Consider the following 17,758-nt stretch of genomic DNA (forward strand, 5'->3'; position numbering starts at 1 on the left):
AATTTTCGCAATATCGACGAAGGGGATCAGTATGATATGTAAAATCTTTCTGAGATCCATTTGACTTGAAAATTTATTTCCAATTCAACGAAAATTGGCGGGCTTATTAAAAATTAAAAACCCCGTACAGAAGCATCAATACCAATAGCTTGCAATAGTTCTCAACCTCACCGCCACGCAATAAAGCTATGCATTCATATATGAAGCCGTAGCAAAACACGCAAGGCTATCGTTGATTAGATTTCGTATGCATAAAAAGCATACATGTCCAAATTTCAACGATAAGTGTAGGCAAGAAAATTGATGAAAAACAAACCACGATAGTTGAATTGCTCGGATCCCATGCGTGTGTTAGCTAAATCGTGGCTTCATATATATACAGCATCCATATCAGCTAAAATTCATCAGTAACCTCGAAGCATTGTACAGCAGCAGTTCCAACACAGCCTCATCCAAAAGCATCAAAATGGTCAAGGTATTTTTTTTTGGCACAAGAATGTACTCTCCATGTCCACCCTCTAACTGATTGATTTTCCAACATCGCTTACAGATCATCGCTCTCGTTGCCTGTCTGGTCGTTGTAGTCGCTACCAGCGATGATCATTCGCAGTACAAATTCGAGTATGGAGTCAAGGATGGACACACCCACGATCACAAGTCCCAGTGGGAACACCGGGATGGCGGCGTCGTGAAGGGACAGTACACTCTGGATGAAGCCGACGGAACCCACCGGGTTGTTGACTACACCGCGGACCATCACAGCGGCTTCCAGGCTCATGTACAACGTTCCGGACATGCCCATCATCCTCATGGCGAGAGCTACACCAATATTGATCAGCATTATTGAGATGTGCGAAAATGGTGAGTGAATGAGAAATAAAGAGGATGCCACGAGATTGTTTAGGTCGTAAATGATTTGTTTGGTTTTTAATTGTGATGCAGCGTTCAATCAATTATCCATCGGCTTCGTTTGGTTCCACCAATTATGGCTCTGGTTTTAGCTGTGAAGGCGAATTCATACTCAAATTATTAAGCTTTCCTTGAGAGTTTGGTTAATTTGCATAGTTTCTTTTTCTTGATGTTAATTGAGATCCTACAGTTTGTGTCTAGGAGTGCGACACATCTAATTCTCAATTGGCAGTAAGTGGGAAATTTTATAAAATATTGAGGGAAGTCTAGTGAAATTACTGAAGTTCAGAGATCTTTTGGCAGTTCAAATAACATCTGGAAATCAGGAAGGTGTATACTGTTGGGATAGTTCTTAAATGTTGAAGAATTCGTTTCGATAATTTATGGGCAGTTCCATGAACTTCCGGAAACATCATAGAACTTCATTGAAAATCTAAGAACTACACACATTATTTCTCTTTAATTTCTGGAAAATTGAGGGAGCCATAAAGAAGATTCTTAAATTTAACGGAAGTTCAAAGAACTTCAGGGAATTTATGATTTTCTATGTAATCTTAGAGAACTCCACTGGAGTCCAGAGAACATCTGGAAAACTTCGAGAACTGCTTAAACTTTTGGGAAACAGCGGCAAACGGAAAGCCAAAAGGCTGGGTGTCCACCTAAACAACGGTTTTACACGGGACTTACAAACGATCGCAGAGGCGCTTGGCGATCACTTCGTGGCCCTATCTGCAAAGTATCCCGAAAAAGCCTTGACAAAATCACCATTCCAGATACCTCGTCCATGACAACAATCAACGCCACATTCCAAGCTTCAGAAATTGACCTAACTCTTAGCCGATGCACCAATAAATCTGCAGGTACTGACAAGATCGGTTACCCCATAATTAAAAACCTACTCCTAGAAGCAAAATACATTACGTTAAGGATCCTCAACATTATCTGGCTGGAGAATAATATGCCCTCCAACTGGACACTTAGTCTGGTAGTACCTTACCTTACCTATCAGACTAAGGCCTTGTTGTCCTCTGCTGTCCGAAGAAGTCGTCTCTACTCTACTCGATCTATGGCCACACTTCGCCAGCCTCGTAGTCTGCGCAGGGTTTGCAGGTCGCCTTCTACTTGGTCGATCCACCTTGCCCGCTGCGTGCCTCTTCTTCTTGTTCCTGTTGGGTCGCTTTCGAGAACCATTTTCACTGGGTCGTCGTGCGGCATTCTTACGACGTACCCAGTCCACCGTAGTGGCCCAATCTTTGCAATGTGGACGATGGATGGTTCTCCCAGCAACTGGTGCAATTCGTGGTTCATTCGCCTCCTCCACGTTCCGTCATCCATCTGCACTCCACCGTAGATGGTACGCAACACCTTCCGTTCGAAAACACCAGGGGTGCGTTGGTCCTCCTCGAGCATAGTCCAGGTCTCGTGATCGTAGAGGACCCCCGGTATAATCAGCCTCTTGTAGATAGTCAACTTCGTGCTGCGGCTAATTTCATTCGACCAGAGCGTCCTCCGGAGTCCAAAGTAGTCACGTTTCCCTGCCATAATACGTCTTTGAATTTCTCTGTTGGTATCATTCTCGGCGGTCACCAGTGAACCCAAATACACGAACTCAACAACAATCTCATCGATTTCGTCACCGTTAATCTGAACTCTTGGTGGGAGGCTAACATTGTTTTCCCTAGAACCTCTTCCTCTCATGTATTTCGTCATCGATGCGTTGATGGCAAGTCCAATCCGTCTAGTGGTACCCATTCCAAAAAATGCTGTTACCAGTCCAACTACAAAGGACTTCCGCTCCATCTCACTGACTTGCTGTCTATGTAAAATTCTTGAGTGGATGGTCAACCGCCGTCTAATGAGATTCCTAGAGGGCAATATACATTTGGATCATCGGCAGCATGCATTCAGACCAGGTCATGGGACTGGGACCTATTTCAGCGAGCTCGGTGATGTCCTTCAGGATGTAATGAACAATAGCTCCAACGTATAAGTCGCATTTCTGGACCTTACTAAGCCTTACAACCGTGCGTGGTATCCACGGGTTATCCAGCAGCTGGTGGACTGGGGATTAGGAGATAGAATCCTATTTTTATCAGGAACTTGCTCCGGGGTCAGACCTTTCAGTTGATATTAGGCAATCATCGGTCTTGGAAGAAACTTGTACTCCGCAGGGCTCTGTAATTGCGGTCACCATCTTCTTGGTCACCATGAACGGGCTATTCGATGGACTCCCATGCCGATGACATTGTATTCTTGGCAGTAGACCTCACCCTAAAGGCTCTCCGAAGAAAGCTACAAGCCGCCGTCTCCTCCGTTCATAAGGGTTTGTGTTGTCAGCCGAGAAAAAAAGTCATACGTATGCCGCTTTTCACATCGCCCCATGCCAGACACGTTCAATCAAGCGGCGCTGGTGGTGTAGTGGTAGGCGTGATTGTTTCTCACCCCAGCAGGCCTGGGTTCAACCCCAGTCGGCGCCACCGGGATGTTCTGAGGCAAAATATCACTGATCATGCCTTCCTTCGGTGGGTAAAGCCGTTGGTCCTCGGTACATGAGTTGATGGGTCGATAGGTAGGGTCCAGGTGTGGGAGCTGCCTCCCTGGCGTCGGTAACATTGGTGCTCAGCACGGAAAACAAGATCGATGGAAAACAAATCAAAGAAAAAAAAAGACCCGTTCAAATGTGAGGGTATCCCTATCCCTTTACGGAACAACGTTCGAAGCACTTCTGGATCGAAAACTCAGCTTCACCCCTCAATTCAATGAAATCCGGAGCAGTTGCCGTACAAGACTGAATTTGATCCGTACCCTCTTTGGCCCACGTCGATGCAGAAATAGAGAACTCACCCTGAGGTTCGTCAACGCCGTAGTAAACAGCAGAATGTTCTATGGGATCGATATTTTTCGCACAGCCACTGAACTCTTTATCGCTAGACTGAATACCACCTACAACAAAGCAATATGCACTGTAGCAGGGTTGCTCCCTTCTACCCCCGCAGACTCGGCTTGCGTGGAGCTTGCAGTTTTTCCATTAAAGTACCAGGTGGCAGAAACACATTAGAGTCGAGGACAATCAGTTTCCCAGAGAAAATGACAGGAACTGTAGAGATCTGCCTCCTCAGAGAGGGGAACAGACTTCTTGAGACCCTGGTCCATCAAAAACTCCTCCAAGAATTAAAAGTCCACTGAAATGGAGCCAGGGGATAGGAGGACCCTCCACTTTTCGTTGATTTCTCTGTAGCCAGGCGCTTCAAAACCGGAGACTTCTTTTCGGCTACCTGACCAATGCTCCGAAAGTGCGGCCTTTTTCTACGCTATTACTATGAACGCCAATAAACCCATCTGCATCTTATCAGACTCTGCCAGTGCTCTTTCGGCCCTACAATCTCAGTTCCCGAGGGAATCCAAGAACAATGACTATCGAATACAATTTTCTTCTGGATACCAGACTCTTCAGTAAAGAGGTCCCTTGAACCTTGAGTTCTTCCACAAGGCAATCTTTTATTAGGAAGGTGACAAGGCAGTTTAGTTTACTCATAAATCGAATAAAGTGCAGGAACTCAGCTATGAGTAAAATTGCCTAATGTTTTCCACGTTTTTCCAGCTTTGTCCAGGAAAAACTTCCCGAATATGAGAAAAGTAAAGATTGGATTCACTCAGTCTATTGATACTAGTCCTAGACTGAGTAAAACTTTCGTCAACTTTCCTCATTTTTGCAATTATGCCGCATGCTGATTTTTGCAATTATGAGCAAACTAAACTCAAATTTAGGTCGTTATCATTCACCGTGCAACACACAACAAGGGCTTCTCCTCCACTTTCCGGAAAACTTGTGACCATACCATGATATTGGTGGATTGCCCAGGGTACAGTAATCTAATATGTCTCTACGGTATATCGAATAGCATAAGGAACGCCCTATCGAATAACCCATCAGCCGAAGGAGCGGTGATCTGTTTCATTACAGACGCCAAAACTTTACAAAAGTATTAACCTCAAGGACTGACACGATCGCCAACAACCCACTATTGACACTGAATACCGAAACTCAAACAAAGTTATTACTATCTAAACCAAGCCCGCAAGCTCAAATCTCATTCGTTGAGTCTCCCTGCGAGAATAAACTCGCGTGCGAATATGGCAAGCAAAATTAATGCTTGAGATTCTCATGCATATTCACGCACTCACCCCCTGCTGCACAAACAAGAGTAATAACAATTAATAGCGCCGACATATAAAGAAATAAATTTTCGAACCTGGCAACTCAGCGGTGATTTTTGTGACGTTGAATTTCGGCAGGCAAAACTCATAGGCGCATAAACTCATGTATGAGCTTTGAGTTTTTGAGATTTTCCGAACACTTCTCAGGAGCCCCCCCTCCACTCTAAAAAAAAATCTGTATAGGGAAACATCCTTCCGAGGCCCACCTTCTTGTAGGGGACCCCATTCTGGGGCCCCAAATACTCAACTCTGTTATTTGGGGCACCTTGGGGGGTTCCCATAGATGAACCAGCGATGGCTGAAAGTCTCTTTAATAAATATGGATAAGATAAGATGTATGTAAAATATATTAAGCACGACACTTTCTACATATTTAAAAAACTTTTTGATTTTTTTTTTAATTTAATGAACCATTCTTAATGTTGAATAAAATCAAAAGCGAAATAGGGAAGTTAAAGAGGAGCTTCATTTTATTTATCTCAGTTCCGTTACAATCATGTTTCAATGGTGTTGATCAATGTTGGTGTAGCTCTCGCCATGTGGATGGTGAGCATGTCCCGTGCGCTGCACATGAGCCTGGAATCCAGTTTTGTGGTCTGAGGTGTAGTCAACAACGCGGTGGGTGCCATCGGCCTCATCCAGAGTGTACTGTCCTTTCACGACATCTCCATCACGATGTTCCCAGGCGCTCTTGTGATCGTGGGTGTGGCCATCCTTGACTCCGTACTCGAACTTGTACTTGGGATGAGAGTGATGCTCATCGGTAGCAGCAATCACGACGGCCAAGCAGGCAACCAATGCGATGATCTGAAATGAAAATCAATTCTAATTATAATACCGTTAAGAAATTTTCTGAAACTGTCAAGCTCACTTTGAACATTGTGATAAAGTGTTTTTTGTTTATCGAACTCAAATGCTTTCAACGAACTGATGATGGACCAAACCTGCCATGAAGCATTTATAGGAAACGAATGGATTTTACATTACCAACCCTTAACCATGTAACGATAGATCGTGTAAGACGAGAAAATGGCAAAGTTCTTGAAAATGTGTCTGCTTTCAATTTCGGAATGTACCGAATGCGTGAAGGAGAAATGCCGAAAAATTGGATCAATTTTTGCATTTGGCCATGCCATGGTCACGAGCGAATATGCATAATTTACAGGTTGCACGCTATGGCGGAAGAACGATCGTAGATAGCTAAATAACCGAGGAAATGAAACATGGAACGCCTAAGCCGGGGTCTTGACGTTCATATAAATATTTGCTGCAAATTGTGTTCTAGCATCAGTTGAGCTTCAATTTTCCAGTAGAACAGTGCCAAATACCACACTTCACCATGTTCAAAGTAAGTTGTTTCTTTCATTTTGTTTTTGTAACGATGTATGTAATAATAATTTGCATAGGTCATCGCTTTGGTTGCCTGTTTGGCCATTGTCATTGTTGCTGCCGATGAGTATCACTCTCACCCGAAGTACAAGTTCGAGTACGGAGTCAAGGATGGCCACACTCACGACCACAAGAGCGCCTGGGAACATCGTGATGGAGATGTTGTGAAGGGACAGTACACTCTGGATGAGGCTGATGGCACCCACCGCGTTGTTGACTACACCTCGGACCACAAGACTGGATTCCAGGCTCATGTGCAGCGTACTGGTCACGCTCACCACCCACATGGCGAGAGCTACACCAACATTGATCAACATCATTGAGAATATATATGGAACTATTTTGAATGAGAGGTTATGAATGATCAGATATTAAAGTGAATGGATGCAAATCGTTAAAATTAGGCTTTTCCTTTATGAATTTGTTAACATTTTAGTCATAAATCTAGGATTAGAGAATGTGCTTCTTAGCAAAAACATAAGGACAGGATTGATCCGCTGATAATCTCTGGATCAAATATGTGCATGCATGGTAGCAATCGATTGCTCCAAGCCGTGCTACGGTATTGACATAGCCATCCATGCGAATATCACTTGGGGACAGAAGAAAATCTTACTTTTATATTAATTAATGAACCACAGGTATACCTCGATATAACGTAACTGCAACTTTTGGCTTCCGTTGCTGTCTTTTCATTCACGATCATCCAATCAATCAAAGTAATAACACCATCGGACAGATGAGAGAATCCCCCATCAATTTGTGATGTTGATTTGTATGATTTAATTGTTATTTACAAGATATCGACGATGGACATCAAAACTGGCCAATAGTACCGATGAGCTTTATAAAGATCAGTTGGCAGGCGCACAGTGGGGCAGCGAAGCCATTCGCGTGGCCAAAACCTCTAGCGCCGTTGGTTTGCTTTCTACAGCGATACAATGTTCTACAAAGTTGCTCACTATTAAAAGCGCCTTCTATTGGAAGTTTCATATTAGTTCATTTGTACGCCACATAGGTGGCGCTCGAGTCTATCTTTTGAACGGATCATCCTAGCCGAATGGTTTTTTCCGGCAAATTTGTGTAATTTGAAATGTTGAGCAATGTTGTCGAACAATCGAAACTCTGACTCACATTAAGCGAGATATCGGGCAATTAGGAAAACTAACCTCTAAAATTGCGTTTTTTCCTTTTTTCACCTATATACGTCAAATGTATAAGTTTTATACTATTTTATTATCAAAATGGTTTGACTCAACCAATAAATACCTATTACTTTATATATCATGCTTTATTATAAAGTTATTAACATAAATTTCTCAAAAAAGTGATGTATAAAAATGTCAATTACTCAAAATATAGCAAAAAGTAGCAGCCAATTTCTTTTCAGGAATTAATGTGGACCTTGTTGGGTAAAATAACGACCGCAGTTCATCAGGAAAATGTAGGAATTTTCATATAACATCATTTGAATATTGCATATGGTATTTTTTTTCAAATTTGTTGTAATTTTGCCATAGGTGATTGATTGTTTGATAAGCTTCGATTTATATTTGTTCGAGGAAAATTGTGGACTGTGAACTGCACTATTCATTTTTAAATCGATTATTGTAGCTAAGTAATGCGAGCAGAGCTGGAGTTTGAAAGGAGCACAAAAATGACCACTGAAAATTGAATGAAAATTATTTTCGTTACATAATCTTTTAAACCTATTTACCTTCAATCTTCTTCATCCGATAGCAATGTTGGTGGTACTGGTGACTCTAGGAGACTTAAAACTTCTGGTTTAAAATTTCCATCCTTTCTCGTAGGAATGGATCCTGTTGTGGATAGAAGTGGATCAGATGAAAGCAGCATATTATGGAAAACGTCCTCCATAGTGTCCTTTCGACTTGGTTTGCGACTGTATATTTCCCGACATTTTCGGAAGCCTTTATTTCTGGCTTCCTGAGCCTCCTCGCTTAACATACCACTTGGAAGCAATGTAATTTGGATTTCTTGCGATCCGTGGATTAAAACCTTATGGACAGAGGCTGGCATTGGAAACCATTTATAAAGGCTAACATAAAAACGAGCAGTTTCTTCAGCAAAATTTCGAAATGCTGTGTTGATTGAAAATCCGGAAGACAACTTACGAAGAATTGTATCGCATCGGTCGATTAGTGTTAGTAAGTGCATTACACACCTTGCCATCAATCATTGTTAGCGTCATTTCGTGATTGACATACAGTTTTCCATCGTTTACATCAATGACAGATGGACGGAGGTTATTTATTTGCTCTTGTACGTGTCGTTGTTCGAGGATGATGGAGCTGGTGGTTTCTTTAGCTAACTCTATTTTGATGGGCCTGCAAAATCTAGCCGAGGAAGGCCTTGGATGTTGCCACAGTATTGTTTTTCTTGAGTTTGATCCATACTCTACGTATAACTGAAGCGGAACAAGAGTCGTCATAAGAATGCTACTGTCATTAAAACCAAATTCGCTTTGAGATTGCTTGTAATACTTTTGATTTAAGATACCATCGAAACCCCATTTTGTAATCAATACACACCTTTTAAGCGGATCTAAACATACGAATGCCAATACTTCAAAGTGGACTTCCACAATTCTTCGAATAGTCAGGTCCAATAACGCTAGCAACTTCAACTTCACCTTAATTTCGGTTATCGTAAGAAACTCGTTATTTGGGTTTGAAGCACTTTTTGCTTCTTGAATTCTTCTGATTCTGATCAATCACGGAGTAGCAACCATCGATATGTGCAGTCAGTCTAAGCTAAGCTAAGCTTGAATTCTTTTGTCCGAAGGGTACAAATCAACACCTCTCTCCTTTGCTTGTACTCTCATAATTTGATACCCATTCCTCGAAACACCAGTGTCCAATATGAGTGCTAAGGCTTCGTTTGCTGTATATGGACGGATTCCTGTTTGTTTTTTAGATTCATTCCATGCCTTGACGATCTCCGATGCACGACTTGGTGTTGTATTTAAAGCTTCTTTAACAACTACAGCTTCAACTGTTTTTTATTCAGCTCGAAGACTTATTTCCGTAGTCAATGAAAGGGCAGGTGACTGAATTGACTTCCGTAATGCTGATGCCTTCCTCCGTTTTGAACGAACACTGCCCTGTTCATAACCTACAGAAGGTCGACCAGGTTTTCCTGAATGAAAGATGGAGTGCAGAAATTCTTGAAGCATGAAAGAGAACATTTCCTTGCATATAATATTTAGTGGTATATATAAAATGTCGAATTATCTTCAAATTTATATTTAACACATCTCATCTAGACTTTTGCCCATCCATTTTATTTCGGACCAATAAAACACAAATATCGAGATTACAGCGCTTGCATAACAAAAAAAAAATGGGTTTGATTTTACGATGTAATAGATTCATTGCCTCAACTTTGATGCTGGACGCTTTACAATGGTTGTTAGAGAAGCAAAGAAAAGTATATTTCACTTTGGTGTTTATTTTTAAAGTAGCTGCCTCGAACTGTGTGTGATCGAATTGAAAGAGGAAGTGATTGTCATAGATATAATACTAGAAACGCGAATGAAATAAGAACACCACATTTCTTGAATTGTATTTTAAATGAACCACTTTTTACGAGGTAAAACGTCAACCTTCTTTATTGCTAAATGACTTTGATTGAAACTGAAATGGTGTTTTTCCAGATGAAGTATTAAGGGACATTGATTTCTGTTAACTATAAGCAAGAATAAAAACTTGGAAATCATCCATATGGTGAGATATGACCATTTCTATTAATTTACATTCCCACAATAAAATAAATTTTGTTTTGCTTGTTTGTTAATATGATTTTTACCCCTTCCCCGGGGATAGCCGGAACATGTCAGGATGTAGAAAATGAGAACTTGGGCACACAATATGACTCCTATTGATACTATTTTCTAATTCTCATGCGATTTTATGTGTCACAATAGAAGGTTTGAATCGTTTTTGATCATTTCTAGATCTGTGCTCACAGGACTTATGGTCACTGGAACCTGTTCCGGCCATATATATGGAACCAGTTGACCGATTCCAAAGGTATTCACTTATGATCTATGCGACCATAGTACCGCTGGCGATTTTTCCATCATCGTTGGCTGCTTAAAGTGTTTGGATCAAACCTCTGCCAAGAAGGAGGGTTGCTGAAGCCACCACTATTGGTGGTGTCAGCACTGTAACCTACAGTTTTTATGCTTTGTTTATATGTGCATTGACGACACGTGTGTGTTAACAAATCTTATGTGAATATTCATTAAGTGGCTGATCATGAACTACGTAGATAGTTTAGGGGTTTGGGGAGTTGACTATTATCCACGGCCCATACAAATTTTAAAAATTTTGTATGGACTATTGTCTACTCAGGGGGGGGGGGGGGCAAGAATCCCAACAAAGTGTCTACGTAGTTTATGAACAGCCCCTAATGAAATTTGAATTTTTCATGATTAGCTTGCCTAATTTAAAAATTAATATAATAAATGTTTAATTCCTACATTTACGCGCTTGTTGACTATTCATCACGATTATTTTGCCGCACAAAAAATCAAACTTCTTTGTGGACGGTACATAATTTCTCAATATTTGCATTAGCAATCATTTGAATTTCCTAAACTAAAATTAAAACACGTTACATTAATGAATAACATACGTTTATTTTCATCATTCATATCCTCTCATTCAAACCGATTCTAATAATATTTTAATGATGTTGATCAATGTTGGTGTAGCTCTCGCCATGTGGGTGGTGAGCGTGTCCCGTGCGCTGCACATGAGCCTGGAATCCAGTCTTGTGGTCTGAGGTGTAGTCAACAACGCGGTGGGTGCCATCAGCCTCATCCAGAGTGTACTGTCCCTTCACGACATCTCCATCACGATGTTCCCAGGCGCTCTTGTGGTCGTGGGTGTGGCCATCCTTGACTCCATACTCGAACTTGTACTTCGGGTGAGAGTAATACTCATCGGCAGCAACAATGACAATGGCCAAACAGGCAACCAAAGCAATGACCTATGCAAATTGATAGTAGATAACATCACTACGAAAAAGAACCTTATCACAACGGAATAAGCTACTTACTTTGAACATGCTGATGTGTGGTATTTGGCACTGTTCTACTGGAAAACGCAAGCTGAACTGATGATAGAACACAATTTGCAGCAAATATTTATATGAACGTCAAGACCCCGGCTTAGGCGTTCCGTGTTTCATTTCCTTGGTTCTTGAGCTATGCGCATTCGCTTTTCCGCCTTAGCGTGCAACATACAGATTTTGCATATATTCATTCATGACCGTGGCAAGACAAAATGCAAAAATTGATCCACTTTTTTCGGCATTTCTCCTTCACCCGTTCATTAATTTATTTCCATGCTGTACTCGGAAGGTTTCGAAATTGAAAGCAGATACATTTTCAAGAACTTTGCCATTTTCTTCGCCTGTACAATCGGTTGTTACATGGTTAGAGAGTGGTAATGTAAAATCCATTCGGTTCCTATATATACTCTGGGCAGGTTTGGTCCTTCACTAGTTGTTTCAAAGCATTCAAAAATACTTCATCACAATGTTCAAAGTGAGCTTGACAGTTTCAGAAAATGTCTTATAGGGATTATAATAAGCATTGGACTATAATTAGAATTGATTTTTATTTCAGATCATTGCCCTAGTTGCCTGCCTAGCCGTCGTTGTGTCGGCCTATGAAGATTACCACAGCCATCCTAAGTACAAGTTCGAATACGGCGTCAAGGACCCGCATACCCACGACCACAAGAGCGCCTGGGAACATCGCGACGGAGACCACGTGAAGGGACAGTACACTCTGGATGAGGCTGATGGCACCCACCGCGTTGTTGACTACACCTCGGACCACAAAACTGGATTCCAGGCTCATGTGCAGCGCTCTGGTCACGCTCATCACCCACATGGCGAAAGCTACACCAACATTGATCAACATCATTGAGAATGGATATGGAACTGATTTGAATGAGAGGTTATGAATGATCAGATGTGGAAATAAATGCATGTACACTGTTAAAATGAAGCTTTTCGTATATAATAGTTTACCTTCAAGTCATACATCTTAATTTGGTTAAGCTTTTGGTTTTTGGAATTCGAGTTATGATGTGGAATTTTTTACTTTACTCAGAACTTTTGCTATAAATGGTACATTACTTTGGTGAAATTTAAGACCATTTTATGGAGATTTTTGAAAATGCATCCGCCAGCAGAACAAGGGGTGAAATACGTGAAATATGTTCAATATTTTTGATGATACGCTTTGGTTCGCTGTTGTGGCACAATGAAAAATATAACACGCATAATTCATTTTTTCGAAAAGTATCTTGTTAGATTTAAAGTGCGCCAAGTTCTCTGCGACCTTGGTCAGTGTATGGAATTATGATTCGAAAGTGTTTCACTTCTTAAATTCACTTTTATTTTTTAATTGATTGTCTCAAAATAAACTTTTTTATGATATTGCACTTCCAATTAAAAAAACAAATATCAATAGAGATTTGGGCTTGATTGGATTGGCCTACATGGAGATTGAGCAATTCTAGTAGATCGCTTCGTAATCGCATAATTTGAATATTTCTTGGCCTTTTGAGATGTTCTTCGTGAGTGTCCAATGTTGGAAATATGTTTAACAAAAAGCCCAATTAATTTCCTTCTACTTTTCGGTTCACAGTTTTGCATTGTTAAGATATAATTAATTATGAGAAAGCTACCGTATGGGAAAAGTGTATTTTCCTATTTGGCCCCATATACGGCTAGCTAGTTTCGAAGACCACGGTGGAATAGAAAACAACCATAAGAAGTATAAAGAAAGAGAGAAGGATTATTAATTTCCATTTAATTCCACTATTTTATTCACTTATCCTTGAAAAAGAAAACGAAGTCGGCGTCAGAACATCTCTGATCACGCCTTCCTTCGGGAAGTAAAACCGTTGGTCCCCGGTTCCTGAGTTGATGGGTCGGTAGGTAGGGTCCAGGTGTGGGAGCTGCCTCCCTGGCGTCGGTAGCATTGGTGCTCAGCATGGAAAACAAGATCGACGGAAAACAAACCAAAGGAAAACGTATGTATGGTTACTTGGGAACTTTACAAGAATGACACAGAATATAATATAATATGGCAACACTGTTTTTTGCTAACGATTTTCTAATAGTTGCTAAGGTTTCGCACTTTGTTGACAGTCACTGATCTTCGCTTCAGGATGACTTTAATAAATCCATCCCAAGTAACATTGCAAGTTTTATTGAGGTTTTAAAATACGCTACAAGTCTAAATCATGGTCTACAGATCCCTTATAAAACCGAAATTGTTACTTGGGATTGGACAAGACGATCAGATTCCGGATTAGATGTCAAACCTATAGGCTTTGCATGGATCTATCCTGCAACTAGTACTCCGTTTAATTCCTTGCAATAGTTGTTAAAGTGTGGTGATAAAAAACAGCGCCGATATTATAACAGCAACATCAATAACTAGGTCACCTTCAAGGTCGTCCACTTTTTCAACCGACGTTATTGCAACAGTTGCTAGACGTTTCCGGTAGCGACAATATCGGTAATCACGGTTTACATGGGTCAATTTCACAGGCACGGTGGCCAAATACATAGCGTCAAACAAATCATCCTCTTCGGATGAGTGATCTAGCCACCGGTGGCTCACCCTGTTTAAGTAATCAGGATTCGCTCAGTTAATATTATGATACGCCTATTGTGCAGTCTTCAACATGTTAGATAGGCTTTCTTTAAACATTGTTTTATTTTTTATTCATTTAACAATACACGTATACCTCAATTTAACATAACTGTTATTTTTGACTTTCATCGTGGATATCTCACAAATAACAAATCAATTATTCAAATTGGCATGACCAATAGATGGAGGATTGTCTCATATTCCGACACCTCGTTTACCTCGAGGAAATCGATAAACTTTTTTTTTTTCAAAATCCTAATCATGGACTGTTCAATTGGCTGCAAGCGGAGGACGGCTACATGAACCGTCCTCCGCTTGCAGCCAATTGAACAGTCCCAGCTCCAGCACGCAGTTGTTATCGCTTAAGAACTGGCATGCACCAGGGCAACAATCATTCTTCTTGGAACAGATTAGGATTGGAACAAAGGACAATTTTGAAGAAAAAGAAGGGGGTTTTTCTTCAAAATTGTTCTTTGTTCGCTTTCAACTTTCTATTTACAATTTTCACACTGCCGTATTATATCGAAACTATCAATTCTATACTCTTCATCTATCGAATAAAATATCTAATTTAAGTCTGGTTAAGCATCTCAAGCAGACGCTTCTGTAGACACTCCTTGAGGTAAATCTTCCAGTCCCAGTAGTCATGAACAGAGCACTCGGTTTGCCACAAGAGCAGATCGCTTGCCAAATCATGTATTTCTTGACAAACTTTGAAAGTTTCTGCTTCCTTACTTCCTCCGCAACACCAAACTTGTGCTGGATGGTGAAGAACAGTAGCTCCAGAAGCTGCCGGAAGTCCACCTTGACGTAAGTCTCATCATCCATGATGAGACAATGAGGCTTCGTCAGCATCTGGGTGTACAGTTCGTCACTTCTGCACTTTGTACGTATGCAGTCCCTCCCGGTCCTTGGATCTCTGAACGAAAGACTTGGACAGATTCAACTTTTTGGCCACATCCCTAACCCAAGCATTGGGATTCCGCTTAAGCGCTTTCACGGGACGCTTGTGATCCTGATCACGAATAGAACATCCATTCTGACCGCATTTCTCCTTACGTTCGATGCTCAGAGTTTCGTAGTAATGTTTAATCACACGACTCACCGTTGACTGCACGATTCCGAGTTGTTTTCCGATGTCCCGATGAGAGAGTCGAGGATTTTCCAAGTGCCTGTGCAAAATCAATTCGCGGCGTTGCTTTTCGGGTAAAGCCATTTTTTCGAACTGTCGAAAACTTTCAGCGATAAAAGTGCAGTGTAAATTGCAATACACTCTAAACTACTTCTACCCAAATTTTCAAGAGAAAACCCCAATGGGTAATATTCTACAGCGTTATTTCCGTGATGATATTTGATGTGAAGCAACCTTTAGAAGTTCAAAAATTGGGCCATAAGTTGTTATTCTCAAAATATAATTATTAAAGAAGAACATTTTTAGATATAATAATGTTTGGCTGTTTTTTTAATATTTCAAAATTACTTAACAAAATTTTCCGTGTATAATTTTCCTAAAAATACTTTATTTTTCTCTACAACTTTGTCTGAGGTCATTTAGATAAAAAGTGACATTATCGTAATACAATTTATTGATTAATGTCAAAGACACAATTTTGAAATAAATTACAAAATATGAAATGGTAGAAATTTAGCATTGGCCATTTTGAACATTCAAAGTCTTGCATCAAAATGACCGCAAATCATCGAATTCAAATTTTGGTATCAACATCAAACTGAAATCATAATTTGATTTCAGTTTACGCAATTGACAAATTTGATAACAAATTTTGTTTTCCGTTTGCTGTGTATTTGCTCTTAAAAAAATTGTTATTGCAGTTCTGTTTTCATTGCTCTAGCAGAACATCAAATTGAATACTCGTGTTGTTATCAACAGGAAAAATGCACTTCAAATTATGTCTTCAGTTTGCTCTCAATGAAAGCAGATTTTTTTTTCTATGTGATGTCACAGGAGGATTTGTTTTGCTCTGAATTTTGATATTTTAACCGTTAAACATGAGTTATCATTACCAACGAAATCACAACATCAAATTTTCTTTTCAATTTAATCTCACACTTTGCTCGGGTTGTGATATATTAAACTTTCAAAACAGGATCGTTTCAGGAGATAAAATTTTGACTATATTTTCCACAGGAGAATTGAGCTTTTTCTTTGGCATTATCAATCCTAGTAGTGCTGATCGATGTTGGCGTAGCTCTCACCGTGTGGGTGATGGCCATGTCCAACGCGCTGAACATGTGGCTGGAATCCAGTCTTGTGGTCCGAGCTGTAGTCAACAATACGGTGGGTACCATCGGCCTCATCCAGAGTGTACTGTCCCTTAACGTGGTCTCCATCGCGGTGTTCCCAGGCGCTCTTGTGGTCGTGGGTGTGTCCATCCTTAACTCCATACTCGAACTTGTACTTGGGGTGGGTGTGATAGTCTTCATTAGCCGACGCAACGACGGCGAGGCAGGCAATCAAAGCGATGATCTATTTGAGAGAGGCAGAAAAATTCAATTAACAAACATATGCTCAAAGCTACCAAGCTACTAATGCATCTTCATCTGTCGTACCTTGAACATGTTTGATGCTTTGTTTGTGTTAGACTCTTTTACAATTGGAACGCTGAACTGTTACTGATGCCTGGTCCGATCATAAGCAGAATATTTATACAAAACAAGTTGTCTTATCCTTTGCCGTATGTAACTTTTTCGTCCGCTGTGTAAACAATCCGATCGATTTCGCACTTCGTCAAGTGCCATGCGGCCTATTAGCTGTAAGTGCATTTCCATTTTTTACACTCATTTGGCATGTTCGATTTTCTATTAACCTTGCCCAGAAGCCGCTGCCTAGCGCATAGTAAGAAATCCGCGGTTCATTGACCATATCGTACTCGCACACAGAGCACAAACAATTCAAATCTCCCCCACGATCGAACAACAATAATCGATCGCAAGCTACCCCACCCTCCAGCATATAGGTGAGTGTGCAACATGCATGTCTTGCCAGTTATTGCTTGACAAATAGTCGAGTGAAATTTTCGATCGAAAGCGTGTGGTCATACCTGTTTCAAGAATGGTAAAACAAGCCACTAATGCACCAAACCGATTAGTATAAATATTCTGTGGCGATACCAACTAGCTATCAGTTAACTTCCAACGTTCAATCAAATCAACAACCAAACCAAAAATGTTCAAGGTGTGTATTGAACCAGCTGTCTACTAATTAAGTTGCATACCTTAATTAATTAATATCATTAATTTTTCCAGATCATTGCCCTAGTTGCCTGCCTAGCCGTCGTTGTGTCGGCCTATGAAGATTACCACAGCCATCCTAAGTACAAGTTCGAATACGGCGTCAAGGACCCGCATACCCACGACCACAAGAGCGCCTGGGAACATCGCGACGGAGACCACGTGAAGGGACAGTACACTCTGGATGAAGCCGACGGAACCCACCGCATCGTCGACTACAGCTCGGATCACAAAACTGGTTTCCAGCCACATGTCCAGCGCAAGGGCCACGCCCACCATCCACAT

General features: G+C 40.8%; 4 protein-coding genes across 4 annotated transcripts; 1 reads left to right on the top strand and 3 right to left on the bottom strand.

The window, feature by feature from the left end:
• Positions 1–418: 418 nt before the first annotated feature.
• LOC135708130 (cuticle protein 19-like) lies at positions 419–912 on the top strand. Its single transcript, XM_065230126.1, has 2 exons — positions 419–475; positions 551–912. The coding sequence occupies exons 1-2, from the start codon at positions 467–469 to the stop codon at positions 845–847; spliced, it is 306 nt and encodes a 101-aa protein (XP_065086198.1). The 5' UTR covers positions 419–466; the 3' UTR covers positions 848–912.
• A 4,716-nt stretch (positions 913–5,628) lies between these two features.
• Positions 5,629–6,803, bottom strand: LOC135707289 (larval cuticle protein A2B-like). The gene is made up of 2 exons (XM_065229121.1): positions 6,642–6,803; positions 5,629–5,934 (listed from the first exon to the last, which is right to left on the bottom strand). Exons 1-2 carry the CDS (start codon positions 6,801–6,803, stop codon positions 5,629–5,631), a joined length of 468 nt encoding a protein of 155 aa, XP_065085193.1.
• Positions 6,804–11,226: 4,423 nt separating this feature from the next.
• LOC135708295 (cuticle protein 19-like) lies at positions 11,227–12,442 on the bottom strand. The gene is made up of 2 exons (XM_065230334.1): positions 12,281–12,442; positions 11,227–11,532 (listed from the first exon to the last, which is right to left on the bottom strand). Exons 1-2 carry the CDS (start codon positions 12,440–12,442, stop codon positions 11,227–11,229), a joined length of 468 nt encoding a protein of 155 aa, XP_065086406.1.
• Positions 12,443–16,403: 3,961 nt separating this feature from the next.
• Positions 16,404–17,758, bottom strand: LOC135708359 (cuticle protein 19-like). Its single transcript, XM_065230466.1, has 2 exons — positions 17,597–17,758; positions 16,404–16,709 (listed from the first exon to the last, which is right to left on the bottom strand). The coding sequence occupies exons 1-2, from the start codon at positions 17,756–17,758 to the stop codon at positions 16,404–16,406; spliced, it is 468 nt and encodes a 155-aa protein (XP_065086538.1).

Source organism: Ochlerotatus camptorhynchus, unplaced genomic scaffold (assembly GCF_037179485.1).
Source record: "Ochlerotatus camptorhynchus isolate MF236.1 unplaced genomic scaffold, CSIRO-AGI_Acam_v1.1 ptg000002l, whole genome shotgun sequence".
Taxonomy (NCBI): Eukaryota; Metazoa; Arthropoda; class Insecta; order Diptera; family Culicidae; genus Ochlerotatus; species Ochlerotatus camptorhynchus.

Coding starts and splice junctions, on each gene's coding strand:
- LOC135707289 (XM_065229121.1), bottom strand. CDS start 6,803: ATGTGGGTGGTGAGCGTGACCAGTACGCTGCACATGAGCCTGGAATCC. Junction 5,935..6,641: donor TCCCAGGCGCTCTTGTGGTC/GTGAGTGTGGCC, acceptor TTTTCATTTCAG/ATCATCGCATTGGTTGCCTG.
- LOC135708295 (XM_065230334.1), bottom strand. CDS start 12,442: ATGTGGGTGATGAGCGTGACCAGAGCGCTGCACATGAGCCTGGAATCC. Junction 11,533..12,280: donor TCCCAGGCGCTCTTGTGGTC/GTGGGTATGCGG, acceptor CAATTTGCATAG/GTCATTGCTTTGGTTGCCTG.
- LOC135708359 (XM_065230466.1), bottom strand. CDS start 17,758: ATGTGGATGGTGGGCGTGGCCCTTGCGCTGGACATGTGGCTGGAAACC. Junction 16,710..17,596: donor TCCCAGGCGCTCTTGTGGTC/GTGGGTATGCGG, acceptor TCTCTCAAATAG/ATCATCGCTTTGATTGCCTG.